The sequence below is a fragment of the Homarus americanus genome, unplaced genomic scaffold, assembly GCF_018991925.1.
Source record: "Homarus americanus isolate GMGI-L3 unplaced genomic scaffold, GMGI_Hamer_2.0 scaffold16712, whole genome shotgun sequence".
Lineage (NCBI taxonomy): Eukaryota > Metazoa > Arthropoda > Malacostraca > Decapoda > Nephropidae > Homarus > Homarus americanus.
Window position 1 is genome coordinate 9,781,350 of NW_024757794.1, and position 21,037 is coordinate 9,802,386.

The window sequence follows — 21,037 nt, forward strand, 5'->3', positions numbered from 1 at the left end:
GTAGTTTTTCCTTTAATGCATCACAAACGTTCTTTACCACAGCCTGAGTCGAGACAGTCATTAGGAACACTGAGCTCCTCCACACCAGACGCAACGGTAAACAAACTTCTCCTTCAACATTCAATCCCCAATCATTGCTTATCCGGCCATCATCTTCGCTTTCGACTATCTCTCAGCACCTCCATCCCTTCCTTCCTGTTCCCCCTCCTTCTCCCCTATCCATTCCTCTTCCCCATCCCCTCCTTACCTACCTACTCCTCCCCTCCCCCATCCTTCTCCCCCTATTCCTCACTTATCTATCTGTCTCCTCCCCCCTCCACTTATCTATCTCTCTCTCTCTCCCCCTCCGGTTGCCTCGCTCATACTACTCATTACCGGTCATTAATATTTCCTATTTCTCTGATTACATTAAGGGCGACCCTCGTGCACCCGAGGCCGAGCCAGCGCCACGAGGGAGACACACCCATTTATTACAGTTTTAATTGCCTCGAGTCTTTTACCAAGGGTTGACTCACACATTGGCCACGGTGAGTGTCGTGACCAAGCTCGAGTGGAGAGGATATCAAGTGACAGATGATTCTACTTTTAAACTTAATCACTAGAGTATTTTCCCATTAATTAAAAACAAAAGATACATTTATTTTTTTTATTTTTTTGGCAATGATTAATATTCTTTACAAATTAAATTCTTGTATCAGTAAAGACGTAAGATAAGATAAAATAAAAGTTTAATTCCTCACAAACTGTAGTTCCAGCATCTCAAATATGATCTTATCTGTCCCAGTTTAACGTTGTTGAGTTCATTCATGTGATATCATATCTAAGTCTGGATCCACCTGCACCACACCTCCTCATCCAACACTCCACCTCCACCCCCCCCCCAGGCTTCAGTGTACCCCCCATGACCCTCCCAATTGACCCCCACGCCCACATTAAACCCATATGGACTTGATTTTCTTATCCAAGCCTAACTCTTGTCCATCAAAACCCGTCTTTGCGTATCCTAGTCCGATCCCCCCCCCCCCACCCAAAGTCCCTCCCCTGCCCTCCCCCCTGCACCACCCCAACCTGACCCCAGACCATCCTCGCCGCAGCCCCGCTCTGTATCTCTCCCCTAGACAAAGGTGAGAGAGACAACGCTGCCGGGATGGTTGGAAGTCTGACACAATCTCTCGCTGATTTCCTCCCTATCGCCCCCCGACAGCTGGTCTATAAAAAGTGGCTGGTAATATCCTTTCGTTCGTCATCCTCCTCCTTCTTCTTCCTCCTCCTCCTCCTCCTCTTCTATTTCTTCTCTTCGTTTACTCATTATTTTTTCTATTCCTTCAACGTAATCTCTTTTTTGCTTTAATTATTATACGTATTATGTGATATATCTTCATGTCTGTGGGTTTTTTTCTTTTTTTGGTTATTTTCTCAAAACATCAACATGTGTTTTATCTTTATTTGTCTTTTTTGTGTTATTTTTGTGACTGTGTATTAAGTCCACGAGTCTCCCCTCTCTATTCCCTCATCTACTTGAGTCCCCTTCAACACCCTTCTTAATTCTGGTTAAGTATAATTAACTCCGGGTTATATCTTGAATGACATCAAACAAAATCTTATTCCATTTGACGACGTATTGTAAATATCAATTGAGGTGGAATTTGGTCCATGTTAGAAGACCGGATACCCAGCGCACTTTTACACAACCCCACATTAATTAGCCTTGGTACACGCCGCTGCTGCTGTGATAGCCGTCCAGCCTGGGTTGATAACGCCTCAGAACGATGGGATAACAGTACCCAGATAAGGCGATAGGACACATACTATATGGAATCTCGTGATGCCTGTTAGTCATGGGTTATCGCGATCACAGGAGTAGTTTCTTTGTTGTAGATGATTGACTGACTGACTGGTCGGCCATTTGATCCCATTTTTTTTTTAAACTTGATTCATCTTTTTTTTTTTTTTAGTGTTCATTTTGTTGTATATTTCTGACTTTTCTTTCATTATTAGTGTCTCTTTTTCCTACGTCCCCAAAAATTAATCCACACTAAAATCCCAAAAGCAAATATAATCGTAATTTTTTTGTTTATTTACTGGAGATTCAGTTATATCTGAGAGTTATTAGCAGCGCCTATCCTACCAGTCACAGACCCGCTACAGAAAGGTCAACACTCTTAATCCAAATCACCAAAATAATCTAATTCAGTTGTCTCCTAAAACAGCTGTAATGGGAAACACGCCCGAACAAGTTATACAAGTTGAGAAAATTCGATAAATATTCCCCAAATCGATATTTCTAAGGAGCATAATTCCTGAACTGTTGTTAGTCCCGCCTTCAAATTTGAACTGAAACTCTATACTGTCATAAAACTCACACAAATCAACTATGCAGGACATACACAAAAGAGAAATTGAGTTATTGTGCGGAAACGAGAAATTTCTGCGGTTTTAACGTTTTTTAAGAAGCGTAATTCCTCAACTATTGATGGACCCGCAATCTAGATTGAAATTAAATTCTATCTTGTCAAAAAAAAAAAAAAAAACACGTGCATAAAAAAAGACAAAATCCATAAACAAAGCTCAAGGGATTTTATTTCCTAAGGGCGGCAACCTTATAAGCAAACGATACTTAGAAATAAAAAAACCCGACTGAACAAAAAAGAAAAACCCATTAAAAACAATTCGGTCGATAAATGGCCTCGCATCACGTAGTTACAAGTTGTCGTAACCTTTAATATAACAAATAGATCAATAAGGCGAACTGTTGTGCTAAATGATAGATGGTAGTTGAACACGAATAGTTTAAACGAGGTGAGGATAGTTATGACTGGAGGATATAATGACAGGATACATCTCAAGGCTAAAAATCCTCACAGGGTTAAAGCTTCCGGGGGGGGATAAAAGTATGTTAGGTTGAAGTTTACCATCTGGAGGTTAGAGCATCTTAACCCTCAAACTGTCCTGGAACAAAACAAATTATATTTCTACTACAAATACGATGGTTCTTGTTAAAAGCCATGGTGAGGTTTACATCGTCAGTCCTAATGATGAAGATAATCTCAATTGTCTTAGAAGATATTTAGCTCCTGTGTGTTTCTGGGTCATTCTGTCAAGTGGCCGCTTTTATTGACTTGCCTGGGAGTGATTTTTGTGCAGGAGGGACTACTGACACGACACAGGTGGTGATCAATTCTCGGTCAGCCTCGTTCTTAGGTTTTCGTAATTAGGATCCAGTTTTCTACTTGATCGTTTTAAATATATTTATTAAATCAATAAAAATTCACAAAACGTTCAATTATATTTTATTCAACGTGAAATTCCCTTCGAAACAGACCGCCAGACCGCCATCACCTCAGCTATTACCAGCTCGAAAAAATCGTCCAATAATACCTAACTAATCTGCATTGTTTCCCACCTCTGCTTTGTAAGCTTTAATTATGAGGGACAGGTTGCGGTACACCTTTGTTTCCAGGGAAAGTAATTACTGCAATTGCATGAATCTTGCAAAGTTATGAATATTAGAAATGTACAGTCCAATCATACAGAAGGGTTATTAGGTAAAAGATACGGCACAGGGATATGAGGAGGATATATATATATATATATATATATATATATATATATATATATATATATATATATATATATATTTACTTGTGTATATGTTTTTATAAGAGATAAGGACAATAAGAAAGATAGAGAACAAGAGAGAGAGAGAGAGAGAGAGAGAGAGAGAGAGAGAATAGGTTCTCCCCACCCCCTGCTAAGAATCCCTCTCCCCTGCAAATGACTGTCAGGGGGTGAGGGGTCGCCCACAAAAATCAATACTAGACAAAGAGTTGGCTACAAATATTAACCCTATAATCTGTGCAGGCGAAGGGAGGGGGAGGGAGGACAAGGGAAGGGGGAGAAAGAAGGGGAGAGAGAGAGAAAGGGGGAGGGAGAGCTGCTTTTATTGCCTTACACTTCCTTGTTACGGGCTGTGCCGACGCTGTTCCCACTTGGAATGACTAAAAAGCCAAGTCAGGCTGTAAATTATTGATCGCCAATGAGATATAATTGATTGGTCTCTCAGTGAACGTGACAACAAGCGACTGGTGAGATAGACTCCTCGGGTTACTGAGTGTCGTGGTGGAAACAAAGGCCTATTGAAAATGTTCCTTATAGTGCATTAGGCATTTTTTAAATCATTGTTATAAGCAAAAAAAAAAGAATAATAAAAAAATAAAAAAATAGTATTCCGATTTTAATTTTCTTCTTGAATAGTTTAAAGTTTACTGCAGTTGAACTTTCATGATTCTTGACCTACTAATAGTGTGTGTGTGTGTGTGTGTGTGTGTATTTTTAATTTGGGGGAGTCACTCAGCTTTGGAAATTAAATAAATAAATAAATAAAAATAAAATCAGTCGTCGGCAGCATCAAAAGGTGAAGCGACACTCGGTAAAAGAAGCAGGTTAAAAGCGATGAACAATGTAAATAAGACTGTAAATTGACCCAACTTGAACGTCTATAATATCACTTTTGAAACTCGATTAAAAAACATGACATATTTCAATAAAGTGAACCATTTACTTAATGAAATTCTCAAAACAAAAAAAAAGGCAAATCAAACAATCAGTCCATCACAAATCAAAGAAACAATCAAATTAAATCAACAAATGCACAAAGGGCCTTTTCCATGAGTGAGTGAGTGAGTCAGCCCTCCCCTCTCTACTCCCCACTCCCCCCTCTCAGCCAGCCGTCACCTTCTACACCAAATCATTTCCCCGTTTCCCATTCCTTTTCGGCTTGTTAATGTGGTGCCTCGAATTCCAGACGGTAAGGCGAGGCTGTGTGTGTGTGTGTGTCTCTCCCGGGCCACGCGACCTTCCTAACTCAACACCATTTAATTTCCTTAACCTATACCTGATATTTGGGTTCATCCACTATAGTAATTAATTTTGAGATTATATATTAAATAACTAAGATAGTTTCTATATGTATTAAAGGGAGTAATGTAGTAATATGTAAGAGATAAACAATAACAGAGAGCGTGGTTTGGCGGACTTGTTGCGCGTGGTAGGGGGAGCTACTGCTACTACTAAGCCTCTCCCCGCCGGCATCACTCCCTCCCTCCTCCTCTCTCCCCCTCACCCGGGAATAGTTTCTGTGAATGAAATGGGAATACCGGCTGGAATCTGGAACTCGAATCCCACATGGTGCGCGCGCGGCCAGAATCATTCCAGTTCCAGTTGTACTCTCCCTCTCGGCTTTAAGAGATGTCATTGGTGCGATTGGCTCAGTGGGAGTCAGTAGGCCGAGGGGTGCGCTGCGCCCCTTTCCTCCACGGCCAGCGTCTTGGATGATGCTGAGTCCCCGTCCAAGGCCGCTCCGTGTTTACATTTTTATAACCTTTTCTTTTTTGATCGTTTACCTTTTTGTTATGTATTTAATATACTGTTTATTACTATGAATTAAAAGTAAATTAAAATCTAAACGACTTAAAGTGTTTTACCAAACTTGGATGTATATAATATACCATCTCCTCAACCTTGGGGCTTAGGTACAAGAAATTAATCTCTTATTATTATTACCTGAGCGTTTTCTTTATAAGTATCCTCTACCTGTTAACATTATTAGCCGCCTGGACACCACAGGTTAATGGGAACACCTGTGCTACACTACTTGAAGCACCTCTCAGCTAATAAACAACCATTATGATCGACGATTCATGATCACTCAACTCAGTGTTCCCAAACATAAAACAAACTCCTAATAACCAAGATGGCTATCGGCTTCCTCGACCCAGCAATTACAACACTACATAAAGATGCGACGCCTACAAGTGGCACCCAACACGCAGGGGGAAGGTGAGCCAAACACCACGAAAGATGCTCCACACTCGGCTGGGTCTGGAATGTGGCTCACTATATTGAAAGGGAGAATGAGTGCCTCTGGAATGCTGGAAATAGGGAATGGAGTCTGCAATAAAAGCCAGCAGTTTCGTGACTGAGGGAATCTTGTGATGGAATGTCGGGTAAAGATTCCATCCGCTGCGGATATATGCTGCTGAGTGAGCGCTCTTTACCGGGTTTCCGTGTGAGGGTACAAGCGTGGGTCAGCCTTATCCAATAGGCTATTTCCAACTACTGTAATAATGCCTCAATACGGTAATATAAACATAAACATTAAAACAAACATATGTTTAAATTCTGTTAACATAATTGTAAATATCTCAACAATAACAAATGCTCTTTGAAAATTACACCAAAAAAATTAAAGATTCTCACCATTTACAAACGAATGGCAACACTTGAGCCAGATGAGAGCTATCATAAGTGCTCAAACAATATTAACAAAATTAAATTGCTCCAAAATTCCCTCCCTCCCTTCTCCCCAGCGTTCCACCGCCCGGGGCAACAGGGCGGAGGCTTCTGGCACAAGTATTCGTATAAACAATTGATACCGAGGCCCGGAATGCTGGAAACAGGGGGTGCGGCCCGTGACTGGAAATATTATTGACCTCCAGAAACACATTCCCAACCACGGCAGTGATCCAGGCCGGAAATTATGACGCAGCACAAGTATTTGAAGATCAAGTATATCAGAGTGTATAGAGGTGTGTGTGTGTGTGTGTGTGTGTGTGTGTGTGTGTGTGTACGTACTTGCTCCTGCTCTTTGCTTCTTACACATATGTATGTTAAGAGATAATGACCATATTATATGTGTTGGTATTTCTTTTTTCTTCCCGTTTTGAATTTATATCAATGTATTTATATTGATTTAATAAAGAAGAAGAAACAGGATATTGAAACTAGAAAATATAATTGATACTAATTATTTTCCAATCTCCCATATGTTGTATCAGTAATGCTAAAACACTGGCAGATCAACACCATGACGCTACGAACTGGCAGACCAACACCACGATGCTACAACACTGTCAGACCAACACCACGATGCTACAACACTGCCAGACCAACACCACGATGATACAACACTGGCAGACCAACACCACGATGCTACAACACTGGCAGGCCAACACCACGATGCTACAACGCTGGCAGACCAACACCACGATGCTACAACACTGGCAGACCAACACCACGATGCTACAACACCGCCAGACCAACACCACGATGCTACAACACTGCAGACCAACACCACGATGCTACAACACTGGCATAACACCACGATGCTACAACGCTGTCAGACCAACACCACGATGATACAACACTGGCAGACCGACACCACGATGCTACAACACTGGCAGACCGACACCACGATACTACAACACTGGCAGACCGACACCACGATGCTACAACACTGTCAGACCAACACCACGATGATACAACACTGGCAGACCAACACCACGATGCTACAACACTGCCAGACCAACACCACGACGCTACAACACTGGCAAACCAGCATCACGACGCTACAACACTGGCAGACCGACACCACGATGCTACAACACTGGCAGACCAGCATCACGACGCTACAACACTGGCAGACCGACACCACGATGCTACAACACTGGCAGACCGACACCACGACGCTACAACACTGGCAGACCGACTGGTAGACACGACCCAAGCCGATACACAACCAGCAGAATCAATTCAGACCGATACTCAAACGGTAGGAGGTGACTCAACGTTAATAGACGACCGATGACTGCTCTGTGGCTAGTTGGCAACCTGTAACAACCATCCTGTGGCTAATTCGCGACCTCTACAGCCATCTTCGCATAGTTAGCGACCTATAACAACCATCCCGCGGCGAATTCGCAACCTACAACCATCCTGCGGCTAGTTGGCGACCTATACAGCCATCCTGTGGCTAGTTGGCGACCTATACAGCCATCCTGCGGCTAGTTGGCGACCTATAACAACCATCCTGCGGCTAGTTGACGACCTGTACACCAGCCTTGGTCCCGCAAATCACCAAGAACAGACCAGACTTATGGTCGTCCACTGCCACCGAGAGAGCGACCAGACCGGCCTCGGGTGGGTCACTGCTCCCATAAAATTGTGCGGTTGAGAGTTTGGGACCCACAGTTAAGGAGAAAAGTTCTTAAATACATCGATTCCATCCAAATAAAACAAAATCTTTTCACTCATAAATGATTTATTAAATTTTTTTAAGTAGGTGTTTTAACCGTATTAATAAAAATAGAGAAGATTATTTCACTGATTTATTTTCTTGCTAAAGTAGGTGTTTTATCGTTTATAAACTGACTGGAGTTTCCCATAAATATTTTTGTCACTGAACCACACCGGTGTTGAAGAGACAATTTCTGTTGTTATTTTACCCATAAAGCCTCAGTGATCTACGGCCTAATTTTACCTCCATAATTCAGACAGAACCTATCATCACTTCCTTGCTACGCACTTCACTCACCTCACGGTCCTCCCTCGTGACGCTACAACTACGGAAACAAACTCGTCCTTGTAACCAGTCCGTCAGGGAGGTCGTATCCTCGTGTCGAAACTTACATGACAATATTTCTTCTCGAACAACTTTTAATGTTTAAGATATAAAACAAAAATCCCTCCCAATAAATGAATATTCTTTCTGACTGGGTAATATTTGTCTTAGTAATACAATATTCATTTTCTACCGATATTCTCTATGGATGTAAATTTTTTGTCTTAGAAACACTGTATTTTTTTCGGATACAGTTTCAGAATATTTAGTCTAACGGAATAATTTACAATCGTCTTAGAAATGTGGTTAACAGCTGACATTTTTCTTCAGTGTAAATTGCGGGGATTTTTTTATTTAGCTTTGGCAGTCGAGACAAAGTGACAAACAGGTTTATTGTTATGAACGGAGACAAGTACGTAGGAACACATGTGCACCATACATATTACATACGTATACATATGCACACTCCCATACATGCCGAGGCACATAGAGTCTCCCCTACACATGCACCAACATACACACATGTGCAGATAGCAAGGTACTATGCTTGTACGCCCCCGACACACACACACATACTGTACACACACACACACACACACACACACACACACACACACACACTAATAAACACACTCCCACAGAGACATACACATGCGTTAAGACACACGTCCAAACACCTCCAAACACACTCGCAAGCACCATCACATTCACTTACAAACACGCCTCCAAACACACACCTCAACAACACCCACCATCATAAATATTCACAACACCACACCAGCGCTAACAATATCCCCTCAATATCTGAGTTCAACAACGACTGGATGTATCTGAGAGAGAGAGAGAGAGAGAGAGAGAGAGAGAGAGAGAGAGAGTATAAAACACCAACCAACCAGCCCGACCCTATAAACAAAACACATAAACAAATGAACAACGACACGCCCCTAATAAGTGGAAACAAAACGAAAAGAAAATAGCGACGGCAGCAGAAGGAGGAGGAGGAGGAGGAGGAGGAAGAGGCAGCTTGGTCCTTGCTAATACGTATTACCATCTCATTACGGGTATAATTCATTAGCCCCCATTACAACGGCGTGCCGACCCGTCTACAGTTTCCGCCGCACCACAGCAACTTAAAAACTGCCACCGTAACCCAACCCCCCTCTTCAACTTAGCCCAAATTGTTCGTTAGAAATTGTTATCTCTCCTATCGCTGCAGAGAATCTTCTTCCAAATGATGAAACTGAGATGTGAGAGGAAGAGCAGGAGGAGGAGGAGGGCAGGGGGGGGGTTAAGAGGGGGGGGAAGCGAGGGGTATAGAGGGAATGTGAGTGTAAGAGGAGCTGGGGGGGGGTGAGAATAGAAACATGGGAATAAGAAATAAGTAAGGGAATAAGAGGAGACGTGATGACATGGTGAAGTGATGTATCCGGGTTCATGTCGTGGAATGAGTTTGTGTTTGTGTCGTTGCATCGTTGAGAGGACAACCCGCCTGTCACAACAAAGGACAAAAATAAATAAAGAAAATGAAAGAATATGATGATAAATACGTGAGACAGAGACAAAAATGTGTGTGTGTGTGTGTGTGTGTGTGTGTGTGTGTGCTTAATGTTTTAGATACCAGGAAAAGAGGACAAAGACACACACACACACACACACACACACACACACACACACGCTCATCTTCCTGACAAAACACACCACATAAATAAAATGTCATTTCCTCTTCATATAAAATCATTTCCTATTAAAATTACTCTTACATACCTCAGACAGCTAATACATTTTGTGTCCTCCTCGTGGCGAAAATATTCCATCCCAATGCAATAGACTTACAGGAGATTTACAACACAATACGAACACAAAGCCAGACACTGAACATGAAGTCTTTGTTCAATTTTAATAAGAGGAAATAAAGATGAACGGGGATAGAAAACAATAAATAAAAATCACTCAAAGAAGAAAATATTGCGAGTGATTTATAGAGTAAGGTCTTGTATGTCGTCACCAACAGGCAGCTGCTCCCGTTCTTATAAGTCTCTCCGGAATAACCTACAATGAGTTATTCTACTTGGTATACACTCTCTATGACACGCTAATGACAATTTATGTGTTGGGTAAAAACAATGGTGTGGACTCAAAGACGAGGACCGAGGATATTAATGCTTCAAGAAACAACCACCATCAAGTTACTTCTTACTTAATTGAAAATTGTTTCCACGAAAACACGTGACGTTAACTCGACTAATTCGACGAATACAGTATTTTAGGAATAAAGCTTCTGAAGCAAACAGTTAAAATAATGATAATAATACTGTAATAATAATAATAATTATAATAATAATAATAATACAAATAATAATAATAATAAAAATATTAATAATAATAATAATAAAAAATATAAATATAGGCCTATATAATAATAATAATAATAATAATAATAATAATAATAATAATAATAATAATAATAATAATAATAATAATAATAATAATAATAATAATAATAATAATAATAATAACAAATTAAAAGAACATGAACCAAACTATTTTGATCGCTTCAAATATCTAAAATTAAAACATTATAAAGATGATCGCTGTAGAAAGTAAAACTGGTAGACTGTGTTGAGGTGACGGGAGGGGAGGACAGACCCCGGCTATCACGCGTCTTGTGGCGGTACCGTACTGAGGATGATCTTCGGTATACATAATGTAACTAATGATAATGGTGACGAGAGGAACACTGATACTAAAAATATTGTTATTGTAATTAAAGTTAATATTGATAATAATAATAATAATGATAATAATAATAATAATAATAATAATAATAATAATAATAATAATAATAATAAAAGTCAACGATAATAAATATTACAAATAATAATTATGATAATGATTATATAAATATTGAACGTCAATAAAAATTGCAAGCAATTTAATAATAATAATAATAATAATAATAATAATAATAATAATAATAATAAATAATAAAATAATAATAATAATAATAATAATAATAATAATAATAATAATAATAATAATAATAAATAACAATAATAATAATAAAAATAAATAATAAAAATAATAATAAATAATAATAATAATAATAATAATACTCTAAATACTGAAATACCGTAATGTATAATAAAGTACAGTATTCCTATAGTATATAGATTTAACAAATACAAAATATTATGACAGGAATATTTTCAATTGACTCATCCGCTTAACTTGGCCTCAAATAATTCTCAGCACGCCTACAGCACCTCCCGGCTGGTTCACTGACACCACTAAACTGTACCGCATAACAGTTCAATAATGTCAAAGTTTAAATATCAAACACTGACTCGTTATACAGATATTTAATTATTCTTATAATTTGTGAATGTGAAGAACCGGCCTTGAATTATTGCTCTTAGTTTTCTTATATTGCAATCGGTTATCAAGGTATTATTAATTGCATTTGACCAGGTAAAATTATCAAAATATATGTGCGTGTAAACAAATAAATATAGGTACTGTATATTAATTGTGTATATATTTTTTCAGGATAAATTCTACATAAGATATATTAATACATTAACTAATATATGTTTATTTATCACCTCATTATATTAGTGTCCGCTAAAATATCATGAAGGAAATAACATCAATTTATACATGGTGACAAGTGGAACAAGAACACCCTGTATGTTTTAAGTTCCTGATTAGATATTATTGCCCACCCTTACACCCTATCTCCCCTCTACACCCAATTTCTCCCCTCTCTACATCTACCTTCTCCCCTTTTTACACACTACCGTCTCCCCTCTCTACTGTACACCCAATTTCTCCCCTCTCTACATCCACTTTCTCCCCTCTGCACCCAATTCCTCTCCTCTCTACACCCGCCTCCCCTTTCTACACCCTACCGTCTCCCCTCTCTACACCCCACTGTCTCCCCACCCCTCTAAATGTCACCCTTATCCTTCTACACCACAACATCTATCTCTCGTGTCTCATCACCCCCCACTCTTCACTTCACCCTTGTCACTCCCCAACCTCACCCCTGCTCTCTTCCTTCCTTTCCTCCCCCTACAAAACCCAGATCGAATCCCACTGTCTTCCAACCAATGCCGTTCGTTTCGTAATAATAACAATCCACAAATAAACAATCCCGACTGCCTCGTTGTCGTAACTGGCTGCCGCTAACGACGCTAACTGCCGGTATCCTATGTCAGCAATTACGGAAACGCCCCCCCATTTGCAAAACGCTAATGAGACTGAGGCAACTAGCGGTGGGGAGCGGCGGATATATTCAGAGCCTCAGCCACCGTCTTCATATCGACTTTGGATATCAAGGAATTGAATTACAAGCCGAAGAAGATCCCCATGGAGAGAACCGCAGTGGGTTTTTTTTCGGGGGGGGGGGGTTGTTTTGTTTTCTTATGGGTGAAAGTGGAGGGTTTAAGTTTTAAGGGGGTCTTGTTAAACCGTTCCTCATTAAAGATGCAAAAATTCTCGTCTTACATTTCTTAAACCGTATTCTAATTTTTACTGAGGATGAATATATCGGTGTCTGGTGTCACATCGGTAATATCGGTTGTGTTAATACCGCTTTTAATGTTAAACTTCATTTCAGTATTATCTAATTAAAATCTAGATCTGTTTCAGGAGATTAAAAAATAAATGCGTTCTGAGCGTTAATTTCTCCGATATTAATCCATTATTAATTTACCATGGTAATTTCGTACAATTATTTCAACATTTATTACACCAGGTCGATGTATTAGTGTCTGAAAATACTAATCATTCATAATCAAATGCCAGAAACTGTAGAAATTTTGGTAACGGGAAAAATCATGAACTGTAACAGGAAATATTATCGTGCAATTTATTTAGTCTATTTGTAATGATGCTTAACGTAGATAAATTCTTAAGTTACTACGAGTCTAGAGGGTGACAGCACAATACCCTGAGTGAAACTGCATGTGCATGCCCTGGGTGTTAGCTGCCCCACGTTACTCACTGTCCATCACTCACAACTGGCTGACATCTGAAAATATACTTCATGTTGAGTCGTATAACTTAAACACGCATCTCCTGTTCCAGTGACGAGAGTTGGGTGATGATGCAACACGTTCACCAGCCGTGCAATAAACATTGCATGAATCATTTGTCAACTAGGTCGCCGCCAGTACGATTAACGCACGACTCATTTCGACGACAGCGAAGTAAGCGATTATCGATTGAATTCGGTAACGAACACGGCGCGTTGGAGTCGGTGGGTTTGTTGGATCGGCGTGGCAGCGAGCGGCGCGCCCGACCAGGTCCCACGCGCCCGCTACCACCACCACTCCTCCTGCTGCTGCTGCTGCTGCTGCTCCCTCCCTCACACACTCGCCCGCTCCGTGATTAATCTCCACACATCGGAAATATGTTTAGCGACTCCTGCTTCACTCATATGTTGCGCAAATTACACTGTCAGCAAAAGAAATAATCACTTTTGAGGTTCACAGGGTCGTACATATCGCCAAACTTTCTTGACTACTAGCGAGGAGCTCACATACCTTCCCGGTACACCACTAATTTTGAAAACGTATGTATTCTCAACCAGTCGCAAATTGCCAACTAACTAACCCCAGGAGTAGGTGTCTCGCAGGTACTAATCTGTGTGTGTGAGAGTGTATGTGTGGCGTGTCTAGGCACATTATTCATGACGTCTGTAACCACTCAGGAACTTGACAATTCCTGAGAGAAACTAGCAAAGGTCCGCCAGCCAGCCAGTCTTGCCCGCCCGCGCCGCTCACAAAAGCTCGGCGTCGGTCAAATGAACAACCTCTCCTGTGGTGATATAATGGCCATTCCAAATAGCTAAAGAGACGGAGCCTGAGCCAGTCAATGGGAGTGAGTGTAGGCTATAGGTAACGACAACAGATGTGAGTGTATCCTGTGTAGGGTGTCAATGGGTGGCAGTGTACGGACTGTAGGCTAGGTATGGTGTCGTTGGGAGAGATTATAGTCTTTGTAGCCTATGTGTAGCGATAGTGGGTGACTGTAGCTTATGTGTAGCGTCGGTGTTGAATGTATGTAGCTTGTGTGTAGCGTCGGTGTTGAATGTATGTAGCTTATGTGTAGCGTCGATGTTGAATGTAGCCTATGTGTTTTGTCACTGGTTGAGAGTGTAGCTTATGTGTACCTCAAATAGGATTAAGTGTAATCCATACACAGATGGGGGGGGGAGGGGAGTGTAGGTTATGTGTAGCTCCCATGGGAATAAGTGTAGACTGTGTACCGCTGAAGGAGGGGACTGTAGACTGAGTACCGCTGATGGTAGTAAGCGTACAGTTACAACACCACTAACACACACACACACACACAGAAACCAACCAGTCAATAACTCCAACGAGGGGCCTGAGAGAGTTCATCACTGGAGATTAAATAGACCAAATGGGGAGGAGACTGGATTAGTGTGTCACAAATTGGTCGGACTGAGTGACACCGTATAGCTTCAGTCGCCGCTTGGATTGCTAAGTGACACCAGCCAGAGAGTAACACCAGAGGGCACAAAAAAAAAAGTAATTATTATGATTTTAACTAATGTATGTTGTGACACAAGTAGGACTAAGAGGCTGATGCGTCGTGTGTCATATATGAGAGTTTTGTTTAATTGTTTTGATGAAAGTAGAAAGTATATTGTATTGAGTGGATATTATGTAGGTCAGGATAGTGAGGATAATAAAGTAATATGAGTCTGGATAACAGGAGGATTAAGTTGGGTTAAGTCATGGTAGCGAGGCTTGGATAAGGGGGGGATGTATGTCACCCAAAATAGTTTGAATATTTAGCAATGTCGGGGAGATTAAGGCGTGAGAGAAGTCCAGGATGAAGCAAATGGGGTGACAGTTAAATTAAATGGGTGGCAATGTAAGGTTAAATGGATACTAATAGGGTGTGAGTAGGTAATGGTGCAATCTGAATGGGGGTGGCAGTAGTGTTGTCAAGTTAGCGGTTAGCGTCTGGTGGAGTGTGTGTGTGTGTGGCTGAAGTGTGAGTATTATAAGTCCAATCTTTTAGTAGTAGAAACTCAGAGGGGTTGATGATACGGTTTGTGAATAGGTGATGGTGGTACTCCCGTCGTATATGGGGGCGGCTGACAGCGGTGAATGGGTGGCAGCGAGAGGTCCTGGTTGAAGTCATTATAGTGCCCACAATTAGCTACTCGACGTTATTGTGTGGAGCAGTGGGCATGTGCCATACACTAATTATTCGCACAGAAGATCCTGACCGTAAAGTCGTAAATCAGGCGGAGAGAAGGAGGGGTGGAGAGAGAGAGAGAGAGTGAGAAGAGAGGAGAGGAGGAGGAGGGTGGGAAGAGGGGAATGTGTAAGGCCGTCATCATTAAGAATGGCTTTTGTTGACTGCTCTACGCTACGGTGAAAAGAATAGACATGTCATTGGTATGCACCGAAGCCTATCCAAAAGGGCATAAATTACAGAAGAACTTAGTTTGTTAAGCCATAAATAGCTTAGACTCAAAATATGCCTCCAAAATGCACCATAAAGTACCCAAACAGACGGGGAATTGCCTGGGGTTGACGGGAGCTCTTCGACCATCCTCCCCCCCACACACACACTCTCCAACCACTTGGGGCCAGCCAACACTTGTCGCTACGGGCCACACCCACTTACCATACACACTTAATGACATTGTTTCCCCCCCCACTAAATTTGCATTAGAATAAGGACAACAATGCATTTCAGAATAGGGTCAATCTCATCTGAATTTTATGACAGAATGGCATTGTGAAAGGGTGTAAGGTGCGAGGTGTGGTTTATTAATACAAAATATGGTATATCTGTAAAAAAAAATTGCACTGTCACAAGATGAAACCTAAAATATTTCAAATGACGTTAAGTGAAAATAAATACTAATAAAAAATATATTACCTTCAGGTATATGGTTAGGACTCTCGTTGTCTCCTGTAGTCTCATTGCTACTTGAGCACAAATAGATGGACAACATTCTCTGACAATAACAAGTCATCTTGCACACTCATGCTGAATATTCTTACTCATTATTCTTCTCTAATCTTCATTTTCCAAGTTATTTCACGCTTACTCTGTTGTGTTAAACCATAGGTAATATTATCACCAGACTACCATTGTGTTAACAGTTACAACAATATCACGACTAAGGACTGTCTGACTAAAGAATATAGATGATCACATAAAATTCATAACCATGCATTATATACGTGGAGAATAACACCGATAAATATGGAGTAAAAAAGAAAGAGAGAGAAAGAGAAAAAAATGCGTCCGGAGATGTATGTCGGGGCGCTGATAGTGTCACGGTCTACATCATGCTAGACTACACTCATCATCTTCATCTCACGGTCACGGGAGTTCACCTTCACCGAGACAGGAACTATTGTGACGTTCACTTTACGATAAACACTTCTAGTTTTCCATTTTCTCCAATGTTTACATGATGCTACACATATACACACCCATGTTTTAACACGTCTACCTACGTACATGCAAATCTTGGCCAAAAAAAAAAGTTGGATCATAGTTTTTCCTGTATAAATCGTCACACGCAGATCAATCTCCCTACCAGTTGATGCCTGACGAGTGTCCAGCCCTACAACACAGCTCACGAGCACTGTACACGTACCTGGCGGTGGTGCAGTCCTTGTAGAGGATGTCAAAGTGTTTCACGGAGAGTAGTTTGCACCTGTTGACGCCCGGCTGGATGGCTCCCAAGCCCCGGAGGATGCGGACCTGGTCAACATTGCACACGATGGGCTCGATAGACAGCCGCTTGAGCTTGGTGTAGACTGTGTGGAGGCCGCCTACCAGGTGCTTCAAGAACAACTCGAAGGCTTGTGGTAGGCATAACATAGTATCGCCATTAATGATAAATGCGGCCACTTTGGCGCCTCGATAGTCCACGATTTTGCACTCATGACTTTCTGATGACGGTAATGGCGGAGGGGAGTGGTACTGACGGGGGAAGTCTTTGAGTCCGGCCAGCAGTGAGGACATGGGAGGCTCGGAGCCAAGGTGAAATTGGTGCGGCATACCGCCTCCGAGCATGCCATGGCGATAAACTCCTAGCCCAGGGGGCGAGGACGTGGGTATTGGCACAGAAGGAGGCAGTTGCGACGTAAGGCTCTGAACTTGCGACACGGCCGCCAGTAGGTGCGACGCCAGCGAAGTCGACGACGGAGGAGAGGGACTTTTGTGTGGCGGCGACGAAGCCGGAGGTCGTCCGCCTTGGGTAGCGCTGGGCTCCATGAGGGCCTCTGTACTCATAGTGAGTCCGAGTCGTATACACGTCCGCGCGCCACCACCAAGACACACACACTCTCCCTCAGATACAAACTACAACTCTACAACTGCTATTGGATCGGATTTCAAATCGAATAGTTACAAAAATCAAACAATCAACTGATAGCTGGCTCACTCAATTATTTGCGTTGCGAGTGCCATTATGATTGGTTGTTGGGGTGCTAGAGTGGCGTGGCTTTGGAGGCGATTGGTGGAAGTGGTGTGGAGTGGGAGGAGTCGGGCTGCGCGCACCGGGGGGAGGAGCAAGTTTCCTCAGTCGGCGGCCAGCAGGCGGCACGGTAAGGAAGGTGAGGATGTAACACCTCATCCCACTCATACACGGCGGCGAGTCATGATCTCCCCAGCTCTGTATGTACGTCAGCTATAGGGCCACAATACGTGCTCTGGGTCCCCAATTGGCTAGATGATTAAACAATTAATCCTCCTCACACATAACTAACTACTCGTGACCAGATATATATGTTTGTTGACTTGTTAAACCGGACTAAAACAATGACATTGTTTCCGAACGTCTCCAGAGTCCTGACGAAGTGTGCATTTCGCTTGTTATGAAACTGAACCATACATAAACCCTGACGTAACTGAGGTCATCAAAGCATACTTAGTGACATACAGTACATGTTAGATTCTATACACTTATACACGGACAATATACACTTGCGTTTATTTCCAGATTTTAATACAATATACTTAATGTGACTGTAATGTGTTCAGTTGATATTCGAACTAATTGAAGTCGTTTATGAGATAATTAAATAACTGCCATTAGCGTAGAGGTCATTGGCAGAAAGACATTACTCTGAAATACATACACAAGGAATATTTTATGTTGGTTCAAGTTTACAAGAATTCATTTTCATAATAACTTTTCACCTGTTGTGGTTGTAGTTGTTACTGTGGTGTTGCTAAGTGTGTCGTTTACCAGTGTTTCTTGTGATTCGTTATCCTGTTAGTGTTGTCATTATTGTTAATATTATTATTAGTAGTAGTAGTAGTATTCACAAATAAATTCAATAATAATGCAACTATGCGAAAAATTTGATATGTATACAAATTGTATCTATTGCATAAAGTACAGTATGTTTATTATATAATATATACAGTGTAATATATAATGCTTGGCTTACTCACTATACGCACACTCATAAACTTATTGAACACAAAAACATCATTAATTCTCCAGCACCGTCCTGGCTGCGTCGTCCACATGTTAACCCACACTATACCACCACATGTTAACCCACACTGTATCACCACATGTTAACTCATACTGCACCATCACATGTTAACCCACACTGTACCACCACATGTTAACCCACACTGTATCACCACATGTTAACTCATACTGCACCATCACATGTTAACCCACACTGTACCACCACATGTTAACCCACACTACCACCACATGTTAACCCACACTGTTAACCCACACTGTACCACCACATGTTAACCCACACTGTACCACCACATGTTAACCCACACTGTACCACCACATGTTAACCCACACTGTACCACACCCCACACCGTGTTAACCACCTACATGTTAACCCACACTGTACCACCACATGTTAACCCACACTGTACCACCACATGTTAACCCACACTGTACCACCACATGTTAACCCACACTGTTCCACCACATGTTAACCCACACTGTACCACCACATGTTAATCTACACTGGAGGAGCATCACCACATGTTAACCCACACTGGAGCACCACCACATGTTAACCCACACTGGAGGACCACCACAGTTAACCCACACTGGAGCACCATCACATGTTAACTCACACTGCAGGACCACCACATGTTAACCCACACTGGAAGACCACCCCATGTTAACCCACAATGGAGCACCACCACCACATGTTAACCCACACTGGAGCACCACCACCACATGTTAACCCACACTGGAGCACCACCACCACATGTTAACCCACACTATACCACTACATGTTAACCCATACTGGAGCACCACCACATGTAAACCCACACTGGAGGAGCACCACCACATGTTAACCCACACTAGAGGAGCACCACCACATGTTAACCCACACTGTTCCACCACATGTTAACCAACACTGCACCACCACATGTTAACCCACACTGCACCATCACATGTTAACCCACACTGTGCCATCACATGTTAACCCACACTGTACCATCACGTGTTAACCCACACTGTACCATCACATGTTAACCCACACTGTACCATCACATGTTAACCCACACTGTACCATCACATGTTAACCCACACTGTACCACCACATGTTAATCCACACCGTACCGTCACATGTTAACCTACACTACCACCACATGTTAACCCAAATTAGGCAGTAAATTCACCATACTACAGTGAACTTTATTTAGTCTTTTTGTAGTGAAAAAGTTTTGAGTAAGTACAGTTTTTATTTTCGTATAACAGAATATTTAGAGTGTAAGATGTTCAAGATATTTTAAGATCTTCGCTGATCACACGAGATTGGATAGGTTAGGTTAGGTTTAGTTAGTTGGGTTATGTTATATTTGGTTAGGTTTTTGAAAGGTTAGGTTCGATTGGGTTAGGTTAGGTTTGATTAGGTTAGGTTTGATTTGTTTGGGATAGGTTAGGTTCGGTTAAGTTAGGTCAGGTTAGGTTGGGTCGTATTCGGTTAGGTTAGGTTAGGTTTGTGTATTGGCGGAGATGTTTTGGTTAAACAAATTATTTACAGTCGTATAATGTATAGTAGGTGTGGGCGTGTGTGTGTGTGTGTGTGTCAGATATTGATTATTTAGATAGTGGAGATCTCGTGGAGTCAGGGGTAACACAGAGCGTTCAAACTCATCATCATCATCACCGTTATTGTCATCGTCACCATCATCACCACCACCGTCATCATCACCGTCACTGTCATCATCATCATCGTGATCATGATCATCATCTCTCACCTATCAGTAGACTATAACAATTAATAAATATAGTGATAAAATTTACACTGTTCTACACGAGTTAGTTTGCTGTGTGTGTGTGTGTGTTATATGTAGGTGATGATAATACACACATTCGCATACATACATACTGTACACACACACACACCAAAGCTGAAGTGTGTGTGTGTGTGTGTGTGTGAACGCAACCATAAGACCAATCCAACAAAGATCTCCCATAGTCCATCCGTGATACAAATCTTACCCACAACAACCCCCCTCTAGTTTCCCGTTCCTGTTCATCATCTGTTGTTCACTGTTAACGGGAGGGACCATCCAAACCCATCAATTCTCTCAGCTGCCAACGGTGTCAACGGCATCAACGGGAGAGAGTTAACA

The 21,037-nt window shown here is 41.6% G+C and overlaps 1 protein-coding gene across 5 annotated transcripts in view; it reads right to left on the reverse strand.

Moving 5' to 3' along the window:
* LOC121857738 (dachshund homolog 1-like) overlaps positions 1–17,799 on the reverse strand; it is an 84,409-nt gene extending 66,610 nt beyond the window's left edge. For all 5 annotated transcript variants that reach the window (XM_042353856.1, XM_042353852.1, XM_042353855.1 and 2 more), the window contains exon 1: positions 17,055–17,799. In XM_042353856.1, the coding sequence (XP_042209790.1) occupies positions 17,055–17,695 (641 nt within the window). In that variant the 5' untranslated portion in view covers positions 17,696–17,799. The remainder of the gene's footprint in view (positions 1–17,054) is intronic.
* Positions 17,800–21,037: the final 3,238 nt, after the last annotated feature.